At 49.8% G+C, this 22,239-nt stretch overlaps 1 protein-coding gene across 1 annotated transcript in view; it reads right to left on the bottom strand.

Annotated features, from left to right (window-relative positions):
* Window positions 1–7,375: 7,375 nt before the first annotated feature.
* Window positions 7,376–22,239, bottom strand: part of Rgs10 (regulator of G protein signaling 10) — a 34,608-nt gene continuing 19,744 nt past the window's right edge. The window contains exons 4-5 of the mRNA XM_052197484.1: window positions 19,633–19,776; window positions 7,376–7,792 (exon numbers count right to left, since the gene is read on the bottom strand). Of these exons, the coding sequence (XP_052053444.1) occupies window positions 7,646–7,792; window positions 19,633–19,776 (291 nt within the window). The 3' untranslated portion in view covers window positions 7,376–7,645. The remainder of the gene's footprint in view (window positions 7,793–19,632; window positions 19,777–22,239) is intronic.

The raw sequence follows: 22,239 nt of genomic DNA, 5'->3' as shown, positions 1-22,239 counted from the left end.
GCAGGTGGTGGTGATGATGATGATGATGGTGGTGACAATTAGGATGATATGGTGGTGGAGGTTGGTGGTGATAATGACGGTGATGATTATGATGATGACAGCTGATGCTGGCCATGATAATCGATAGATTACCTACTAAGATTCTGGGGAAATTTGACAACTTAGTAAAAGTATACACCCAGTTTGGTGTCTCAGTGTCATGACCCTGCTCACCTAGGAAACTGAAGAAATGTCCTTCCTCCAAGAGGGAGAGAGAGGATGACCCTCCTGCCATGTCAGAGTCTTGCCTCTGTCCTCTGTCTCTGTCTGAAGTGCAGACAGTGAGAAGGCAGCCCCAAGGCGCTGCATTGTCCCCTCTGTCTTAAGAGGGGGAGGGGGTGACAAATGGACCACATGACACACATTTGCCTGGCCACCCTTCCTCTGGAGACCATAGAGCAGCCGGTTTTTTTCCCTGGGAAACAACTCCCTCCAGCAGACATCTGTTACTCTGAGGCGATTTGTATGCCATAACAGTTTAAAAAACAGGGTTTCGATGCTTAAATAAGAAGAAAACAGTTTGCCTACGTTGCAAAACAGTAATACAAACTGAGCTAGAATTAGCACAAGGGAAACATTTATCTTCTGTCTAATCTCCAAACAAGACTTTGGGGGAATAGTGTGTCATTATGTTTATTGGCATGGGAAGGCATTCCCTATATATCACTAAGGGGGAAAAAAAAACCCACTGTTTGTAAACATGAAACTAGACTTTTGGAAGGGGCATTGGCTCTGCCCCTGGGCAGGGGACGGGCTCTCTCCCCTGCAGTCTCGCATTGCAAGCTGAAAGGAAGATAGGACCAAGACTGACTGTCTGCAGCCTCGTTCTTGAAAAAAGGGACACATTTCCATTTTCATGTGTGTGTGTGTGTGTACGTGTGTACACATGTGTGTGGAAGCCAGAGAAACAGGATACATGTTCTTTTTCATGTGTATTCATGTGTGTACATGTGTGTGGAAGCCAGAGAAACAGGATACATGTTCTTTTTCATGTGTGTACATGTGTGTGGAAGCCAGAGAAACAGGATATATGTTCTTTTTCATGTGTGTACATGTGTGCACATGTGTGTGGAAGCCAGAGAAACAGGATACATGTTCTTTTTCATGTGTGCCCATGTGTGCCCATGTGTGTGGAAGCCAGAGAAACAGGATACATGTTCTTTTTCATGTGTAGACATGTGTGCACATGTATGTGGAGGACAGAGATCTACTTTGGACATTGTTCTTCAGGTGCCATTGACCAAATTTCTTTTCCATGGGGTTCACTAGCTGGCTGGTGAGCCCCAGAAATTCATGTCCCCTTCTCTCCAGCATTAGATAACAAGTGTGCATCGTCACCTGGCTCTTGGCGTGAGTTCTGGGGTGAGGCTCAGGTGCTCATGCTAACAAACTGAACCATCTTCCTGGCTTCCGCAGACATGTTTTCTAAATAGAAAACAGCTTTGCTCGAGCCAGAGGCTGGCCCAGTTTGGTGCAAGGAAAGGTCTTGAATTGCCTCGTCTTGAAGACCTAATTCTGATTCTGGTGGCCCTGGGGGACAGCTCTAGAGACCTGGGAAGGTTTCAGCAACCCTGAAGATCAGTTCCCCACAGAGCCCAGGAGAATCGCAGCTGCCGTGGCGTAGTGTCGCCTGTGATGTGGGAGGAGAGTTTGACCCTCTGATCCTCTGATCTGCACTGTGATGCCAGTGACATGGGCTATGAACGAGACCGATTGAACTTTTCAGATCCAAGCCCTCTCTGCACGCATACACTCAACCCAGGCAGTGGTCCTGGGGCAACTTCTCTGTGGCCAGTGTCACACAGTGTCACACCGAGAGCTGACCACTGCATTCACTAGGAAACAGACCTGGTCTCTGCCCCTGGCGAGACAGAACTGGAAAAAGTAAAAGAAAGCCAGGAGAAGCACAAAGTAAGGGGGTGATTCAAGGGTCTCCCCAGAGCTAGCAGTCCGCCTGAGGCTTGATGCGTGGGAAGAAATGGGTCTCCAAGGTTAAGAAGCGGCTACCCTCAGCAAAAGAGGGCAGCATGCAAAGATTGCCAAGAGTAGCATGGTGTCTGCTTGCAGATCTGACACAAGGTCCAAGAGGCTTGGAAGGGTGAGCCTTGGGGATTGCTGGAGGTAAAGTACAAGTGGACTCTCTCGTCTTGCAGCCCCAAGGCCACAGTGATGACCTGAATTTTCATTCTGAGGAGGAAGAGGCAGAACATGAAGGAGACTTAGGCAGGGTGAGCGCATCTGGCCAAGTTTGTGTTTCCAACAGATGCTCAGCGAAATGGGGGTTCTGGGAAGCTAGAGCAGCCACTGGTCAGGGACAAGGCTGCTTGCTCAGGACTGCACCAATGGAAACACAAGCATGATATCGCACGTTGGAGTCTAGAAGGCTCAGGCTGTCCAAGCATGAAGATCCAGGTTCAGATTCCCGGCACCCTCATAAATGCCAGATACAGTGACTGCACCTGTAACCCTAGAGCTGGGGAAGCAGGAACAGAAAATGACAGGGAAGGGAGCAACCAAGGCAGAGCGAGTCCTGACCTCTGCATGGGCACAAACACCTCCACACATACATGCACACGGCAACACACAAGCGTGTACCAAAAACAGAAAACAAACAAAAACCGGAGACAACTCAGTGACGTGCCACATGTTGAGGCGAGGTAAACAAGAAGTGCTTGATCCCCCAGCTGCCTCTGTCCTTCAGCGTTGTGGGAACCTGACAATGGCTGCCTTCCTCGGTGGTGGCCGACACTTTGGGACCACCCCGCCAGTCCGGCCCCCAGCACAGTTGTCGCCTACACGGCCCTCACCCAGAGGCTCCCACAAGAGGGACCCAGAGCTTTCCATGTGACTTTGGACTCAAAGCGTGGGTGGGATTCCTGTGAGAGTTCCCAGGATCTCCTCAAGGGTTAGGGCCCATCTCAGCATCACAGAGTTTCTCTGTGCCCTTCCTAGCCATTGGCCTCTTTGAAGGGCTCACTGCCTCGAAAAGAGAGACAATTAAAAATGAACCCCTTGAAAGCTAATGGTACGAGGCCATGCAGCACTCTTAAGTGACCATCCGCGGGCCAAATGAAAGTAAATAGTAGCGGATGTGAATCTGGACTGTGCTCTGGCCTTGCCTAACAGTTTGCAAAGCGGATAAACAAAGTGTTCCTCGCATGGCAGAGCGGAGCCTGGGAGCTGGCTATCAATTAATCAGCTTCTAACTCTGTGACACATGACAGGATGCATGTCCCTGTCCCTGTCCACACAACTGTGGGGAGACCCTGAGGCTGAAATGAGCAGCTCACCCCAAGAACAGAACTCACCCACCATTATCCATCCAAAGCTTTGTGCATTGCCGCTTAGCACCCGCAGCACAACCTAGCCCGCATTTCTGGGGCCAGTTGTGTCACCACCTGACCGGCTGTTTCTACCCTTTTCTCCCACAGAATATCTCATTGTTTGGCCCAGGATGTATGCAGTAGGTGCTCATTACATTCCTGTTGGGTGAGAAATGAGCATGCTCGCCAAAAGCCAGCGTTTGCCCCTGCCCAGCCTTGCGAAGGTTCTGTTCAGTGAGGGGATGAGCCTAAAGGGAGCTGGGTCAGAAGACAGGCGTGCCTTCACCCCCAGGCATGCATTTGTAAGGATTTGCTGCTTGGTGTTCTCACCCCAAATCTCTTTGGGGAGGAGGCTAAGAGAAGGAAGCTCGAGTGGTTGAGTGGTTCTTGTCACCGTTTAGAAAGGAGTCTGCAATGGGAAGGCGACAGCAGGACTGTGAGGTAGCTCCACAGGTAAGGGCACTTCCTGCAGGCTTGACACCGCCTGAGCTCAATTCCTAGGACCCACGTGGTGGGAGGCGGGAACCATCTTTTGCAAGCTGTCCTCTGATCTACATATATGTGTTATCATGTGCATACACATGCGCGCGCGCGCACACACACACACACACACACACACCATAATTTTAAAGATGAAGAGAAGGCAAACAGAAACTTCAGGGAGGGAACCTCCATGGTATGCTCTCGGAAGGCCAGGCAGGGCAGGGCTAGGGAAGAGGGGTGAGTGACCACAAACTCAGAGAAATTGTTCCCCAGACAGTGTTCTCTGCAGCACCGGAGATGAGGGTGCACACTGGGAACCAGCAGGTGACAGACGCATGTGAGGGGCTGAGACAAAGCAGCAGGGAAGAGAGAGCATAAGAGCCACAAGAGACGATGCCACTCACTGCCTCAGGCGTCAGCAGAGCAAGATTTTAAACAGATGCCCAGGCAAGGACAGCGAAATGTACCCATGGCCTGCAGGCTGAGTGCGGAGGTCTCTGGAGACCGCTGGACTAAGCACGCCTTTTGATTCTGCTGCTGTGATATCTGAGACCTTGATGACCTTAGGCTGCTCCTCCCAGAGCTAGTCAGTTTCCAGGTCAAAAGCAACTGGATTGAGTCTTTTGTACACAAAGCCACCATGTTGGGGCCCACCTGTGTCATGCTCTCTCATGCTGGGCTACTGTCTGCCCATCCTCATCACCCCACAGGCACAAGATAACTGGGGACAGTCATATCCAGGAGCCTAGTAAAAATATGCAGATTGGCCAGTCCCCAAAATCCTGGCTTTGCTTGCCCTCCCCAAGGAATGACAACAAAGGCTCCTTCCCCAACCCTCCTTGTCCTGCCTCCCCATGGTACCCTGGTGCAGCCATAACTCTGCACCCCTCCTCTTAGGAACTGTGAGCAACCAAATCTCTCCAATAGTAACTGTCTTCTGGCCTGTTGTCCTTGCTAGACCTTAATAAGAAGAACTACATCTGTAGATCTCAATGGTGTGTGAATTGTCACGGCTGTTTATCCACCTGCCACCTTCAGTATTAGCATCTAACAATCCCCAGCACACTGCTGACCTAGTTTCAGTTCTAGTCAGTGGATGGATGGAAGGATGGATGGATGGATGGATGATGGGCGAGTGAATGGAGGGATGACGGTGGGTGAGTGAGTGGCTGGGTGTTGGATGGATAAATAAAGGGTGGGTGGGTGGGTGGGTAAGTGGGGAGGAATGGACTGAATAGACAAACATAGAGATAAAGGTGGGGGGTTGAATAGAAGCATCTATTTGGCTGCGTGGATCCCCTACATTTCAGTCTCATTGCAACCACTTTTTCAGGTACAAAATTCTGTGTGTACCTAAGTTTGGTGTAAATTCTGATAGTCTAGAAGTGAGGAGAGGGGACACGAGGGAAGGTGCTCTTTCTCTTTCTTCACACGGACAGCCTGCTGGCTCCCTTCAGTTATATTCCTCTTATTCCGTTTAGTGCCTTCTAACATAGTGTCTGAACCCAGTGGTATAAAGAGAAAGGTCAGCGTGAGGCTCCAGCGACTCCGATCTCTGCCTATGGTGGGCCTTCTGAGTAATGCCAGCCTGCGCCCTCAGTGACACAGAGGGTCCACCTGCACGCCCTGGCCAGCCAAGCAAAGGAGGAGCTGGAGGACGGCATCGTTAACTTTCACTCTTTATGATACACTGGTCTCCTCCACCTTCGGTAACCAGAAGGCTCTGGTAGCAGGTGTCACTCTCAGTATCTCCCTTCAGTCCCAGGTTACAGAGATAGGCAGAGAGACACCCACAGGAGGCGTGTGCCTGAGGGGTGTGCAACAGCCTGGGCTTATGGTTACTAGGAGATGCCCAGTGGCTGCTCCAATCCCATCAGGGCACAGCTGCCCGAAGGCTCTTCCTCCTCCAGGACCAAGAGGAAAGGACAGGAAGCAGGCAACAGACTAAAGAGTCCACACAGGGTAAGTTCACCAGAGGGTCATCATCAGGTCATACCAGAGATGTCAGGCCACCATAATTCCTTTGGATTTTTGTAATTTTGAATATTTATTATTTGAATGCTTATTTCCTTTGTGTTTTTGTATTATTTGAATGTTTATCTTTTATTTTTAAAGATTTATTTTTATTTTATATGTATGAATGTTTTTTGCCTACTTTGTTATGTGCTCCATGCGCCTGCAGTTCTCACAGAGGCCAGAAGAGGGCATTAGATCCCTTGCAACTGGAATGATAAACAGTTGTGAGCTACCTTGTGGCTGTTGGGAATGGAACCCAGGTCCTTTGGAAAAAGCAGCAAATGTTTTAAACCACTGAGCTATCTCTCTTAATTATTTTGTGAGACAGGTTCTCGCTACGTATCTCTGGCTAGCCTGAACTTTATATGTAGACCAGGCTGGTCTACTGATGTGGACTCCACCTACCTTCGCCTCCAAAGTGCTGGAATTCCAACATGCATGACCTTCATAATTTTACAATGTACCTCACCTCGTCTCTTACGTGTCCTGGTTTAAGTGATAAGTCACATAGTTACCTCAATGGCAAGAGATTTTGCAGATGACAGAGTCAGGAGGCCTTATGATGAGCAAGGGAGGCTTGTTGTTTTGTGGGTAGGGATGGGAGCAAGCACACTGTCTAGCAGCAGTGTTATGCCCTCCAGTGGTGTGGACACTAGGGAGCTGAGCCTGATCTGGTACCCTAATAGGATCCACTGTGAAAGAAGAGTGACCTAGGGTGGCCGAAACCCACTGGCTATTCGCAGCCTCTGCCCAGCCGCATCAGGCTTCTTTATATGTAGACCGGCCTAGCCTCGAAAGTGCCAGAGTTCACAGATGGGGAGGTACAGGGTTGATTTGCCCCTCAGAGGATGAAGGGACAGGTAAACATCGCATCAACATCACCTTCGGCGCATATCTTGTGTTGAGGTCCCAGCGGACACCTCCCGGAGCAGCCATCACCCCTGAACAATCTCTATTTTGATTTCTTCCTGACTGAAGCAGTGTTTCTGTGGAGATGATGTTTAAATGTGTGTTGCCCGAAATGTCACAGATTAAGGGCTCAGGATCCCCACATGAGAAATAACAGCCTTTTGCTAACATGGCCATGCAACCCCCCTAGATCATTAGCAGCTGTCAGAGATTGGCTTTAGACAGTACTGAACTTCTTCCGAGAACTATTTAACCCCAAAACAATCCACAAACAACACCCACCACTCCTATGATTGTCAGACCAACTGGGGCTTCGGCTCATTAGCCAAGAGGGTCTGTGGACGCGCACAGCCCAGGCAGGAAGGGCAGGACAAAGGCTTACAAAGTAGGAGCGACTAAAGGCTTAATCTGTAGCCTCTGTAAACTTTAATTACGCCAGGCGGTGGTGGCGGCGCACACACCTTTGATCCCAGCACTTGGGAGGCAGAGGCAGGTGGATTTCTGAGTCCAGGGCCAGCCTGGTCTACAGAGTGAGTTCCAGGACAGCCAGGGTTACACAGAGAAACCCTGCCTCGAAAAAACCAAAAAAAGAAAAAAAGAAAAGAAAAGAAAAAAAAGAAAACTTTAATTACGATTAAAAGGCTCTGAGTATCCAGTGTTGGAGGAATCTCATGTGTTTTGTGAACTAAAACTTCAAAGCTACTGTTGTTTTTAATGGAAGATTAGCATCATGCAGAGGCTGCTGTTCAATTAATAAAATGCACACATCTCGAGGGAAGGCCTCGCACACTCCAGCCCTCAAACACAACAAAGCAACGACACCCTGTACAATCTGAGAGTCCGTCCCTCCGCTCTGTCGGGGTGAAGGGCTCCGATCATGTGTTGTAAATTCTGGAGGCTCGCTTCGCGGCAGTTTGAGGGTCCGGAGGCTCCTCTTCCTCTTCCTCGGGGCGCTTGGACTTCAGAAACAAATCAGACTTCAAGAAGCGGCTGTAGCTATCATATTTCATCAGGTTGAAGATCTAAAGAGGAGCAAGAAGACATCTGATGGTCACCGCCAGCGCAGACCACAAATCACCCTGTCAGATACCTACCGTGAGCCAAAGAATAGCACGTACACACATACACACACACACACACACACCCGTGCTAGTGTAGGACCCGAGAGATGGCTCAGCAGGTAAAAGCACTTGCCGTGCAAGCCTGATGACCTGAGTTCGATCCCCAAAACCCACAGTAGAAAGAGAGAGAACTGACCCCCAAAAGTTGTCCTCCAGCCTCCGCCCACATGCCACGGCATGCACCTGCCCACACCGACAGACACATCACGAGGGCACACACAGACAAGAATGACATGAGAAGGACAACAGTAACAGCACGGGGTAGGGCTGTGCTGGGCAAGGCAGACTTCCTGTACATTACTGATCATCATGTAATCATCTCAATGGATGCTATTGATTAGAGAATCACATGTACAAATACATCTCTTTTTTTTCCCCACAGAAGTATAGATGCCTACAACCTGAGTCATACCTTTGCCTCAAATGGCCCTTTAAGAATGCTCTCTGGCCAGTAATTCCAGCACTCGGGAGTTCTAGTTCAGCCTCAGCTACATAGCGAGTGTGAGTCTAGCCTGAGCTACATGAGACCTTGTCTTGAAAAAAATAAATCATTTTAAAACTTACTATTTAGACCTAGTTAGATAGATCTAGTGAGGTCAGATAAATCAGTCTGGTCTACAGAGCCAAGTTCTGAGACAGCCAGGACTACAGAGTGGAACCCTGTCTTGAGACTAAATAAATAAATAAACCCAGTAAATTTGGTTTAGGAGACCTCAAACCTGTTACCAGGCCGAGAGACAAAGTGGAGTGTGTCTTATGCACAGTCTCTGTCAGAAGCCACAGGACCAGGTCTCAGTTACACAGAATGGAAGTCAGCAGCAGAGACCCCTGCAAAACCACACAGGTTGAGGTCTCTAGAAAGCAGTGAGGTCTCTAGAAAGAGTCTCTAGAAAGATTCTGAGGTACATCAGGGCTGAGCGGGACCCCTGACAGAGCCCAAGTCCTTGGGGCTAGACAGAGCTGCACCTCCTGGCGTGTGCTCCAAGGGCTGTATCCCACAGAAGCCTCCTGTCTTTGGGCCACACCCCCTGGATCCCAGGTCCACTCCTGCTTCCTACTCCTACAACAGAGAAAGGGAGGAAGGAAGGGGGCGCTCCCACCTGCCGTAGACAATCACCTTTTCAAGACATAGTCTCTTTCCTTGTCACTATCTCTGTCTCTCTTTCCCTCATATCAAAGGGCCACAAGGCACACCGGGGTGCCTCCCAGGACAGCACTAGCTCATGTCTGGCTGAGTGAAAAGTCCCAAGATGCTACTCGCTGTCAGGCAGGATTGTCATGGAGGTGGTAAAATCCTGGCATCTTTTAAGTGTGTTTTCCCCAGCACACACGTGTACTGGGGCCTTGGGATAGCTGCTTGGGAGATAGGAGTTTCCTCCAGAAATGATGGAAGCCTTTTATCTTTCACCTTCATGCTTCCAAGAGAGCTGCTGGAGACCCAAATCACCCATTCTGCTGAGACCATGACCCAGGAAACTTTAGGTACGTTGGGCTGCCGGTAAACTGTTCAACCTGTGCCTGCCACCCCACTGTGCCCGCCAGTCCCCTGGAGACATTCCTGTCTCACCCAAGCTCTGGAGTAGTTTACCTATTTAGTATCAATGTTGTTATCTTTAAGTAGTGAGTATAATTCGCTAAAGTCTGGACACATCACTTTTTAAGAAAATATAACACCTCCCAAATTAAAAAAAAAAAAATCAGCAGCAGGGTGAGGATAAGAGACGCCACTCTCCTCGCTAGGGTTCCCACAAACGCGCCGAGCAGGTCTCACCTCCTTGACCACTGGGCATCCTTCAGCCTTTCAAGTTCATGGACCCCCAAGGGGATCTTATATGGGCCCACCTGGCTCAGACTCCAGACGGATGCTCCAGCAGTACCCAGTGGAGTCAGCTCTATGAAGGCCTTTCCTGGCATGCAGTCTGTGCCCCCGTCACTTCCCCCAGGTTCCCCCCCACCCCCGCAGCCCTGTACACCGCCCCCATCCCTGTCACTTCCTCAGGTCCGTGACAAACCCAACCAGCACCAGGAGCAGGGGCAGGGCCTCTCATCTGAAGCCTCTGTGGGTGGGAGAGGAGTATCCTGTTTGCCTTCTGTGACTCTGAGGCTCACAGCTCAGAGAGAAGAGAAGGGGTGTGGTGGGGCACCCGGGCGGTGCGGAGGTGGGAGACTGAACCCGGACTCCCGCTTCATTGGGAGATGGCACTCAGAGGCTCTGCTCGCTTCTGCCAACTCAGCTCTTGGATGTAAACTATTTCACTTTTCTTTTAAAAAGTACGAATGGGCTGGAGAGGTGGCTCCGCAGTTAAGAGCACGTGTTGCTCTTGCGGAGGACCCAGGTTCGACTCCCAGCACCCACGCAGTAACTCACAATGAAGTGTTTGTCTCATTATTGTGGGTTTGGGTGGAGGAGACGTGAGTATGGGGGGTGCATGGACCCACATCAGAGGGCAACTCTGGGAACCAGCTCTCCTACCACAGGATCCAAGGATCCAACTTAAGTTTGTGTCACAAGTGCTCCAACCTACTGAGTCATCTTGCTGCCCTAGCCACAAAATTTATCAAGGGCACAGGGCCATTCCCTGTGGAGTGCAGGTGTGAAATGCCCAGCCAGCACCGAAGTCCTTAGGCTGTGGTTTCCAGATGTCTGGCTCTCGTCACCTCTAGGTGCCAGGGGGTCTGGGAAGCAACTGCGGGCAGCAGGCCCAGGAAGACCTCATCTTCCTGCATGTCCACAGCCCCATGGCTCTGCATGAGATCCAGGGAGCAGCTTCTCACTGCTGCTGGCAGCTTCTCACTGCTGCTGGCAAATCATGAGCATAAGAGGGTGTGGCCCTGGGAATGTCCACCATAGAGCCCCTCAGGGGTGACGTGCAACAAGGTGTCAGCGCATGCAGAAACTATGAATCCTTCCGAAGCCACTGACCACCACAGGGCAGAAGCCAGGGCGAAGCCTTGCATATGTTTCCCACATGTTCTGCAGACATTCAGGCGAAGACCAACATTGCTGAGAGGTCTGTGACCACACACTCCAGGCATCTGATAGAACATGCTCCCATGACACTATTGCAAGGCCCCGGGGACTGTGGTTTCACTGAGGAGGAAAACAGGGCCTTGTGGATGGCAAGGGCTGCTCCCGCTCTATCTGGCAAAACAGAACCATAGACAACTTTCCCTCATAGTTCCAGAGGCCAGATTCTGAGGTCAAGCTACCAGCGGGCTAATTTCTTCCAGGGTGTCTCTCTGTGTCACAAGGCCATCTCTGGTGTATGTCTTATAAGAACACACATCAGGGGTCCACAGGATGGCTCAGCAGGTGAAGTTCAGATGAGGGTAATTTGTTGTGGGAGCCTGGTAAGTAAAATTTGATTTCCAGAATCCACATAAACGTGGAAGGAGAGAAACAACTCCTCACAGTTGTCCTCTGACCACCACATGCATATTGTCTCTTTCACACACAGACACAACACATATGCACCCACACACGTGCACACATATACAGAGAACACACATGCACACATACACACTACTTAAAAAAAAACCTTGTCACTTTGGATCAGGGCCCACTCATTTAACCTAATTATCCTTTCTTAGCCCGTCTCCAGACACTGACAGTAAGTGAGAATTTCCACATATGAAGCAGGACAGGAGAAGGACACAAGACAGCCCATAAGGGACAGATGGGAGGCAAAGCCTGGCAGGTGGCCTCTCCGCCATCCCACCTAACCTGCTGCATGACCCTCGTGCAACGGAACACCATGCAGTCATTAAAAATAAGGTCTGGGAGCCAGTGAGAGGTTTCAGATGGTAAAGACACGTGACACGCAAGCCCGATAGCCTGACGGCACGCTGCTGCCATCCCACAGGGTAGGAGAGAACCCAGGCTCCCGAGCTGTCCCAGCTCTAATGTGTGCACTGTGGCACGTGTGCTCCCTGCCCCTCGAATAAATAAGTAAATGTTTAAAGAAACAACTGAAAAAAAATGGTCTACATTTCTTTAAAATGGTCTGCATTTTTGGAATGCAGAGGCAGGAGGATCACAAGTTCAAGACCAGCCTGGGCCACGCATGTTCCAGATCAGCCTTTCATTTACATGGGAAAACGAGAGAGAGAGAGAGAGAGAGAGAGAGAGAGAGAGAGAGAGAGAGAGAGAGAGAGATAGAGACAGAGGCAGAGAGAGAGAGACAAAGAGACAGAGAGACAGAGACAGAGATAGAGACAGACGAGAGACAGAGACAGAGAGAGGTGCAGAGAAACAGAGAAATAAGATTTGCAAAAAGTTAAACATAGAAACTTGCCCATAAACATTAAGCAATTGAATATTTAATTTCAAAATGTACTGAATTTTAACCCATGATACCAAATATGTCAGAGGGAAAGGAATAGTCGTAAAGGCAACAGGTTGGTAGTGTCTTCAAAAATGTATATCTACCTAGAACCTCAAAATGCGACTTTATTTGGAAACAGATCTGGTGATATCTATGAAGTTGAAATCATCCTACAGGGTAGGGGGACCCAGATCCAAAGAGGCAGGACACACAGAGAGACTAGAAAGAAGGAAGTGTGTGACAACAGTGACAGAGACAGGAATGACATGGACACAGCCTACGAGTTCCAAAGGTGACAAGCAAGCAACTGACCAGAAGCTGGAACTACGGCAAGTTCCTCTTCCAGGCCCTTCCTCAGGACCCCGACTCTCCCATGGCTGAGCTCAGATTCCTAGTCTCCTAGATATGCAAGAAGTGTTTGCTGTTTGAAAACGTATGAGACTGACCGACTAGGAAACTGCTCAGACAGAAACACAGACGTGAGCCCCTCACAGTTCTGAAGACCTGCAGTGCACGGTCTATGTGCAAGCCTCAACTCAAGAAGAAAGCAGCTGGCCCTGAGACCTTAGTTTGCTCTAGAAGACCAGGCCTCCGACAGGCAAGGCTGACCTGGACCTAAACAACATGGTCAGAATCCTAGACGTCTGCAGGAAAGAGGAGAAAATGGAAACAGCCCAGGGGGAGGAAGAGGAAGAAGGCCCTTGAGCGTGAGAAGACCTGTCCCCGGCAGGCAGGCAGCAAAGCAGAAAACCGTGAGTAGGCAGCTGGGCTGCTTCCCGGCATTTTTTTTTTTTTTTTTTTTTTTTGGCCAGGGCAGATGCAGCTTAGCAAGGCTCCTGGTTTGCAGGCCCCACATCTGCATGCCTACACTATAAACTGTTACTGTTTAGCCGGTTGCCTGGGATCCCCTGCTCCAGACTGAGAGGAAAAGAGCGAAGGCAAATCCTGAGCCTGCACAATGGTACCCTGCTGCGCCTGCCTTTCAGGGCAGGGGCCCAACATCACCCACCATGCTTCTTCAAATCCTGGAGCTCGGAGCTGCGACAGAGCAGCAAGGGGGAAAGCCACCTTTGCAGTACCCAACAGACTGCTCGAGGGAGGGAAGGACTCCCCTAGAAGCACTCAGCCTCAGAACCATGGCCACTCCAGGTTAATCCCCTGCCTCCGTCCACTGCATTTTGAGCTTGATAAATATTTGATCACTCAGAATCAAGTACATTAGAAGAACTCAATGAAATACCCACCTCCCTTCTTTTGTAGGTTACTTCAACCCACATAAGGAGGAAAAATGTAAATTCTTTAATGTAACATAAAGTTTGGTAATAGGACTTGCCATTCTAGAACATTCCTTCCCCTCCCCCCACTCTGTCTCTCTGTCTCTGCCTCCCCCCTTCCTTGGACCTAGATTACAGAACTGATTACTGGCTGTGTGAATATAGAACTGAGAGGAAAGGAAGCCTCTCCCTACATCTCTCAGGTGATTTAATGGGTTTGGCAAGCTGATGTGCCCACCCTGTGAATGGAGACCCTCTTCTGTCTTCTGCAGAAGGGGTGGAGAGCACCCAGGAGCTCTCAGGGTGACAGGCAGAGGCTGCAGACCCTGCCCTTAGTCATGAGCAGGCCACTAGAAAGGTTTCGTCGATCTGGACAGCACTTTAGTTCACAGACAGGCCACTAGGGATGGTGAACGCACCGAGGGTAGGATCAGAACTCCAAGAAGACCAGAGATAGAGTCAAAAAGACCCTCTTCATGAGGCAAAATATACTCCCTCAGTGTGGGCTATCCAGTCTTCCCCTGAGCCTGTAAAACTCAAGTTCAAAGTTTAATGATTGTCCTGCACGTCTGCCATGACTTGGAGTCTAGGGCTTCTCTGCTGCTTCTCCATATGTCCCTCCCAGCCTACCCGCTATCTTAAAGTCATAGGGTCGATCTGAAAGTCCTTCAGAGAACGGCCTTCATGCCCCATCCTGCCAAACGTGTCTGACCACATAGACGTGAGGAAACCTTTTGTTTTCATTGGAACAAAAATTCAGGCTTCCCTGGAAACTGCTGATTTCTAGACAACGTTTGATCCTTGGAAGAGCATGTCAGGAGGACCGGTAAACAGACAGGCTACACCCTGGATCTGATTGCCAAGTGAGGCCCAGACAGAGGGACCATGGTGGTGCAGGAAAGCACAGATTGAGGTCCTGTGTGGAGAAACAGGGGAGCTAGAGTGAACCCAGGGCCACACTAAGAAACAGAACCCATGTGGGGTCTGAGGCAGGATGGAGCCCTCTTTTGATATCAAGAGCCAATTTACCACACAGTGACCATTACCATGACTCTGAGTCCAACATCCAGGAAGTGACAGGCTGAGACAGGGAGTGGGGTGGAGGACTGGAACTCAGGCCAAGAGCCAATGGTAAGCCATGGTTAGAAGGCCAAGGCCAACAGTTGACCCTCAATGATAGAGGCGGCTCCTCACTGAGTCATCTGCTCTCTCGAGCCCAGCGAGGAAAAGGCAGGATAGTCAGGGCTGGGCATCGGGGCCAATCAGCCCAACTTTCAAGAGCAAACACACTAGTACAACTGACCTACCTGATAAAAAGCTAAATTTCAGCCTGGCAGTATGGCACACACCTGTCCTCCCAGCACTTGGGAGGCAGAGGCGGGCAGATCTACAGAGTGAGTTCCAGGACGGTCAAGGCTACACAGAGAGACCCTGTCTCAAAAAGCAAAAACAAACAAACAAACAAACAAACAAACAAACAAACAAACACTAAATTTCAAAATCCCTCAGTTAAACTGGCACCACAGCCCCAGGATCCAACAAGCTCCCCTAGCCATCACTTAGTAGGGACACTGACCTTCCTGACACACAACAACACCAGCCTTGGCGCTGGCCTCGCCTCCAAGGTCTCCTCTTGCAGCACCTGCTGTCTTTCAGGGCTCTGGCTTCTGCAGGGACCCAGAGAGCCTAGGAGCGCCCCCCCCCCCACCCATCCCTCGGCCTCGCACCACGTTCTACACTCACTGATGGCTGTTGTGTTTCCTTCTTAGCATCTTTCTCTGTCCTTGTGGATGGACGGGATCTGATTTCCTTGCAGCACAAATAGCTCTTAGCATAGTCACTGAAGTAACTGAAAGGAGCCACCTTCCCTCCTGCTCCTGCCTCCCTCATTGCCTCCCATGCAGCTCAGCCTCCGACTCTAGACTACAGTGCCCAAGAGACGCACACGGTACAGCTTCTATCACCACTGGGCATACAGACAGACCAAACCTATAAATTATATCAGGAAATCATCTCTCCTCTTATTCCACAGGGGAACCTTCCTAGATAAGAGCGACAAGCCCCTAATTCCTCTGGCTTTTGCTAACGTGCTTGCTAACACGCCCAGTGCACCCTTCACACACTATACTGACCATCACTGGCTTTTGCTTGATGTCTTGTGAGTGTTGTTAGTTCACCAATCGAGTCAGCATCCTGTAGTACAGAGAAGCCTCTCCTGCCGCGTGTGGGAACATGGGCCCCGCGTGTTCCAGCCCCAGATCGCTGTGCTGTGGTTAAGTTTCAGTACCGTTGTCTGCTCCCTCCCCTGTTGTTACATACTTTCTGCCATCCAGCTCCTGCCAGTACTTTGCTTCAAATCTGCTCTGAACTAAAAAACCTGCTTGACCAGTGTACATCCCGAGAGTTAGCAGGACCTGAGTAGAGCACCTAAGGGGCTCTTTTAAGGGCGTAAGGATGCGGGGCCATCTAATCTGAGCTCCAGGTTTGCTGTGCTTTAGGCTCCAGCTGCATCTCACAAAAGCCCCGCTGCCTCAGCAGCCTCCCCTTAGCACCGCAGAATAAGGCCGCATTGTGAGTGGCTGGGCCGCCCAAAGCTTTTCTGGTGATGATGACTGAAAGCAGAAGTTGGTAGCCTGTTCAGGTAGGTCTACTGTAAGCCACATGGCGGTCATCTGGGGCTGTGAATGAGGCTCAATGAGACCTGGGGAGGTGGTTCAGTCAGCAAAGTGACTGTCGGACAAGCATGAGGACCTGAGTTCTGATTCCCAGCACCCACGTAAAAGTTTGTCATGATGATACATGTCTGTGACCCAGTACTGGAGAAGAAAAGGCAGAGGAGTCCCTGGAAAGCCAGGCTGGTTAAAGCCATGGGCTCTAGACCAATGAGGAGACTCTAAAAAAAATGAGGTGGGAAGCAACTGAGGAAGGCACACAATGTTGACCTCTGTCCTCTATATGCAACACACACACACACACACACACAAATCTTGGGGTCTCCATCATGTTTCTCTCTAATTTATTGTCCATCCCTTAAAAAAAGCAGGGTTCTTAAGGAGCTTTGTGGAGCAAAGGCTGCAGGTGACGCTGAGCCCCTTTGTGTCTAAGTCCCCAACAGACAGACAGACAGACAGACAGACAGAGGTTTCCAACAGGAATCCAAACCCTGGTGCTTTCACTACTCCCCCTCCAGGAAACCAGCAAACACTGCACAAGTAGGCTGTGCCACGAATTCACAGGGGGAAATAAAGGTTTCCTTTCCTGTCACAGTTCCCTAAGAACTATAATGTAACTACAGACACAGTAGGATGGGTAAGTCACCTACGGAGGAACCTTGTGGAAAGATGTATAGGTTATACACCATCCAATACTACGTGACAGAAGATCTTCAGCAGAAGTTGTGCGGATCACACGAGTTCCTGCACCCAGTCTCCAGAGATACCAAGAGAGGGAATGGTTGCAACTTTTTCTCTTCCACCCACCTATGCCTTCTGTCTGTCTGTCTGTCTGTCTGTCTGTCTGTCTGTCTGTCTGTCTCTCTCTCTCTCTCTCTCTCTCTCTCTCTCTCTCTCTGTCTGAACAGTGCTTCACAACAGGATATAAAAGCACTTCCTTTACAGTCAAACTCTGAACCGCATTGGTGACGAGTGTGGGTCACATGTGTTATTTATAGAACACGAAAGATGGGCAGGTAGAACTGGGATGTTGCCTAGTGGCTATCTCCAGGTGAAATCACGGGGGCGGCCTTCAGCATAGTTTTGTTTCCAAGTGCCTTTTGCTATCAGGTAGATTAAAGGTATTTTTAAAACTTTTGTCACTCAGCCAGGTGTGGTGACACACACCTGTGACCTCGGCATTTGGGAGGCAGAAGAATGGAGTGTGAGTTAGAGGCCAGACTATGTCTCTGAATAACAACTGTGGTGTCACTCAAAAAACAAAGCAAAACAAAACCCCTCATCCTGTCTGCTGTGTGTCTCCTTTCTGCGCCAGACGTCCCTCTGCCCCAGCAGGCACTGTCTAGGCTGTGTGCAGATCACAGCAGACGCCTCTATTTTGATGTCTTGTGGGGATCTTCGTCACTGTATGCAAGCCACTGTGTGAAGTCCTACCAGGCCCTCCCAGCTCATTTCCACCTTGGTCTCTGTAAGCCCACAGAGCAAGTGTCTGTGTCCACATGATCCCTGTCCCAAGGACACCATGGCCTCTGCCCAGCAGAAACTGCCCTGGAATGGGAAGATGGGTGAAGGCTATGAGGGGAGGCATGCAGCAGAGTGCCCATGGTTTTTCTGAGTGACTTCAACTAAGGAGCCACCACGACTCCTTGAGCCATGTTTCGGTGGTCAACAAAACCAGGATAAGACATGCCAAGTGAGACAACAGTTCTCAGGACAGATTGGCCAATGTTACTGCAGGTAACCTAGAACCTAGTAGTTGGCAAACCTCTCAACACCGGATGTACTTGAAAGCATCCATGGGAACCTTTTAGAAGATCCTGAGGGCCAGAATAGACAGATGCTCCCATGTGTCTACAGTCACAAAAACTGCCTTTTCTTTTTCCCTCTCTCTCCCAAATCTATGCCTATTACTCAAAATCACTCCTGCAGAAGGCCCTTGATAAGTCTCCCCAGAGACCCAGACAGAGTTCCCTCAACACCCAAATTTTATTCAGAATTTACGTGGGATCTACATTCCCCACTGTGTCAGTTGGAAACTGTTCTCGAAGTACTTCTGCTCATGTTTCTGCCTGGGTGTTTTGTTTTCTATCAGATGAGGAGCAAAGATGGAGCCTCTGGGATGCTGGGACATCCTGCGGCCCAGTGGTTTTCAACCTTCCTAAAGCTGTGACCTTTTAATACAGATCCCCAGGTTGTGGTAACTTCCACTATAAAATTATTTCATTGCTACTTCATAACTATAATTTTGCTACTGTTATAAATCGTAACATAAATATCTGATGCACAGGAGATCTGATGTGCGATCCCCACAGGGGTCTTGGCCCACAGGTTCAGGAAAGCTGTTCTAGGCTCTATGCACCAGGTGATCAAAAAGCCCCTCCACAAAAGCAAATGCTCATCCAACACGCTGACAACACGGTTTCCACAGTGGATAGCCTGAACCCTGCAAAGACAACCTTCCCTAAGAACATGGGGAAGTGTTTCCACACCATATATGACCTACAGTTCTGAAAAGTTGGCCTTGGGAGAGAGTGAACCATCAGCTTTAACACACCCTTCAAGTGACTGGTTTGTTCAAGTTGGAGGCCTGTGTGTGAATGGTCTCCTCAGGGCAGGCAGTGAGGAAGGTCTTTAGGTGTCTGCACAAAAACACCTCAAAGGTGCACAAAAACGCTACAAAGTAGCAGCTCTCCTGCTACTTTGAATCCTCACAGCTATTTCCAGAACCGTTTCTTTCTGCCTTCCACAGCTGTTCCACATTCCTTCGAGTCTCTCAGGCTCAGTCTGCCTTCAAGGTAGAGGTGCAAGCTTAGCCCAGCCAGAGCCCGTCTCACATCTAACAGGAGTACAGATGTGCACACACACATATAAACTCGGGTCTGAATATCAGGTCATGTCCCTTTCGTCTAGTGACATTTATTGAACATTCCTCATAAGAAATTCTGCCAGAAAACTTAAGGTTTACCTCTTTAACATGTCCATTTTAAAACTTACCTCTTCTGGTTCTAAGTGGAATATTCTGCAAAATTTTCACTTCGCCGTTGTGACTGAGGGGCCACGTTATAAATTTACTTACAGCTTTGGGCCACCGGCAGTAAAAAAGTCCGTTCATTTGAACAAAACCAGTCTTGGATTCCCTGCCACTCTTTGTGGAGCTCCCTAACTGCCCCTCCCTTCATGTTTCTTTCCCCGGCTTCCCTCAGACAGGCCCAGCCTCCCACCCCATCTGGGTGGAAATGGCTGCGAACCCCAGTAGTTCAAATGGTGCATAAAATAAGAGTCAGCATAGTCCAAATTCAGAACCTGGGGTTCCCCAACCTTCCTCAGTCAGGCCTCCTCCGTAACCTGGCCTGCACAGCTGGATGAGGTATTCCCTGGGGAATGTGGCATTTCCCTGAAGAATTCTCCCAGGCCTGGAGTGAACATACATAGCTTTTCAGATCAAGACACTGGCGACGAGGTCACATTACCTGGTCCTGGAGCTTTTGGAACATCAGAGGGTGTGGTTCTTCCAGAATCTTTTCAGTGAGCCGAGACTGCCCCTCCACGTTGACTTGCGAAGAGGCCTTATTGGACAGGAAGGTCATGTAGATCTCCTTGGCTTTTTCCTGCATCTGGAGGAGACAGAGATGCTGGACTGTTATCCACCAGCACAGCCTTTCCTGGCCTAAAGCCAGCTCCACCCTCCAGCCCGCCCTGGAAGAGCTGCAGCTGGGAGCTGTTGCAGCCTCTAGAGCCAAGCTCCCAGAAAAGGCCGGCGGCAGCCTGGCCTACCCCACACCTAATGATGCTTCTGAGACCAAGTATTCTGAAACAAAATTGCTACCCTGACCATTCAGAAACAATGAAAGTGGCAATCCAGCCTGACCCAGGGTCACCCTGCAACTCCTCCCAATTCAGAGCTCATGGAAATGTTACCCGCTCCTGAGGTGGAATCAAACTCACTGGTCAAAGCTCAGACCTAAAGGAACCTTGGAACTGTTGAGCTACATGAGGGAAACCAGACACAAGAGGCTGCATGTAGTCTGCTGTTCACAGAATGTGCAGATGCCCAGGAACAGAAAGATTTAGTGGTTGCTCGAGACTGGGGGAGAGAGAACTGGGGATAGGGATGAGGAGGGCAGGCACAGCGGCCGCTGAGCATCCTGGGACTTCACTGTGCCTGGGATGAGCACACAGCCTTCTTCCAACAACACACGTACTATGTGCACATGTGTCTGCTACTAACAATGCACCTGGGGACCTAGGACCCCTGCCTGTGTTGAGCTACACAGACAGTTCCCTGCAAACAATGGAATGAAATGTCTCCTTCCCTTAACAACCACCAAGCATTATCCATGTTTCCCTTCAATCATACTCCAGTCGTAACTCGATGCACTGGTAGGGGCCAGCCTGACCTGAACTAGTTTTGGGTGGTTGAGCAATAAAACAAACTGTGTCCTCTGTGTGAATTTTTAGAGACTCTCTCTATTTACCATCTTACATCTGTGTACACTGAGCGTGCATAGAATTCAAACTAGATGCATTGTGGGAAGGGACATATGCCCAGTAAAATTTCTGTCTTAGACATGTCAGTTAAATTAGAGAATCACCCATGGCATGGCCCTTAGTAAACAGCCCCCCTTTCCTCAGGACCCCCATCAGTGTTGTCTCGGGCAATAAGCTGGGGCCCCTAAGTATACCCGCACTCATGTGGCCTTCTGCCAATCATCGTATGTTTTTAAGATGGGGTCTCACTCTGTAACTCTGGCTGTCCTGGAACTCACTATGTAGACCAGGCTGGCCTCACACTCACAGACATCCATCTGTTTCTGCTTCCTGAGTGCTGGGATTAAAGGTGTGTGCCACCAGGCCTGGCCTCTGTTTTGTCCCTCCTGACAGCGTCTTTCTTTTGAGCGGTACAATGGCGGCTCAGCTTTTGAATATTTTCTCTGCTTCTTATTATTTATTTATTTATTTATTTATTTATTTATTTATTTATTTATTTATGTGAATACAGCGTTGCTGTGTTCAGACACACCAGAGAAGAGCATCAGATCCCCATTACAGATGATTGTGAGCCACCATGTGGTTGTTGGGAATTGAACTCAGGACCTCTGGAAGAGCAATCAGTGTTCTTAACCACTGCGCCGTCTCTCCAGCCCTGTTTCCTTGCTACTTTACAGTTTTTGTGCACCTTTATTTCAGTTCCTTGACTAAGAACCTGTAAACACCTGGAGCAGAGGCATGGTGGGCATGGAGATTCTCTTTGGACTGTTGAGAGGATTTGGGATCCAGTAAGTGGTCGTGCCTGCACAGCACTGTGAATACACTGGGTGCCATGGAGACACGCCAAACAAAGGTTTTTAATTATTTGTGTTTCACCAGGACAAAAAAAGTCCCACGAAACCACCCATACGTGAACGCATCGCCACCAGCACCTGCTGTGCTGTGGAGCCTGCCTCCCTTCCCTTAACCTCTTGGTCTTTTCCTGTGGTAATGCTGGTTTCCTGCTGGGGATCAGGGCCAGGACTCCAAACTTCAGTCCTACTCTGGTCCCACAAGGCACACTGAGCTCTCTAGGATACATGGCTTATCAGTCTTCCAGAAAAAGAAGTGTTCTTTCTCTGGATCACACAGTAAGTGTAAGTAATGCAGAGAGCACTCGCTATGTGCCCAGAGTCCCCATCACGTCCCCACTGGAAATCTTGGAGACAAGGGCTGACAAGATGGTCACTCACCTGCAGTCTCATTACACTGAGAGTTGTGGCAGGGCTGTGACATGTCCTGATGGTAGGAGCAATTAAGAACCACGACAGGGCTGTGACCTTCCCTGATGGCAGAAGCCAGCTTTATTTAAAGTCTTCAAAGCTGTGGTGGGCAGGGCTGCAGACTCAGCACTCTCCACCAGAACTTCCCTAGCTCTTCCCTCCCTCTTCTTGAAGAGGACAGGGCCCTCTGTGGCAGCAGAGATGGCTCCTGTGTGAAGCTCAGGCCTCAGGCCCCCTCCGACCCCACAGACCCCACAGAGCGAGGCAATGAAGAGATTCCTTTCACAAGCAGCACACACTGAGGTTTGTGGAGGAGGTGGGGGAGGG

This window comes from Apodemus sylvaticus, chromosome 1, assembly GCF_947179515.1.
Source record: "Apodemus sylvaticus chromosome 1, mApoSyl1.1, whole genome shotgun sequence".
In the NCBI taxonomy this organism is placed as follows: domain Eukaryota; kingdom Metazoa; phylum Chordata; class Mammalia; order Rodentia; family Muridae; genus Apodemus; species Apodemus sylvaticus.
This window is presented reverse-complemented; position numbering and strand designations above follow the sequence as displayed.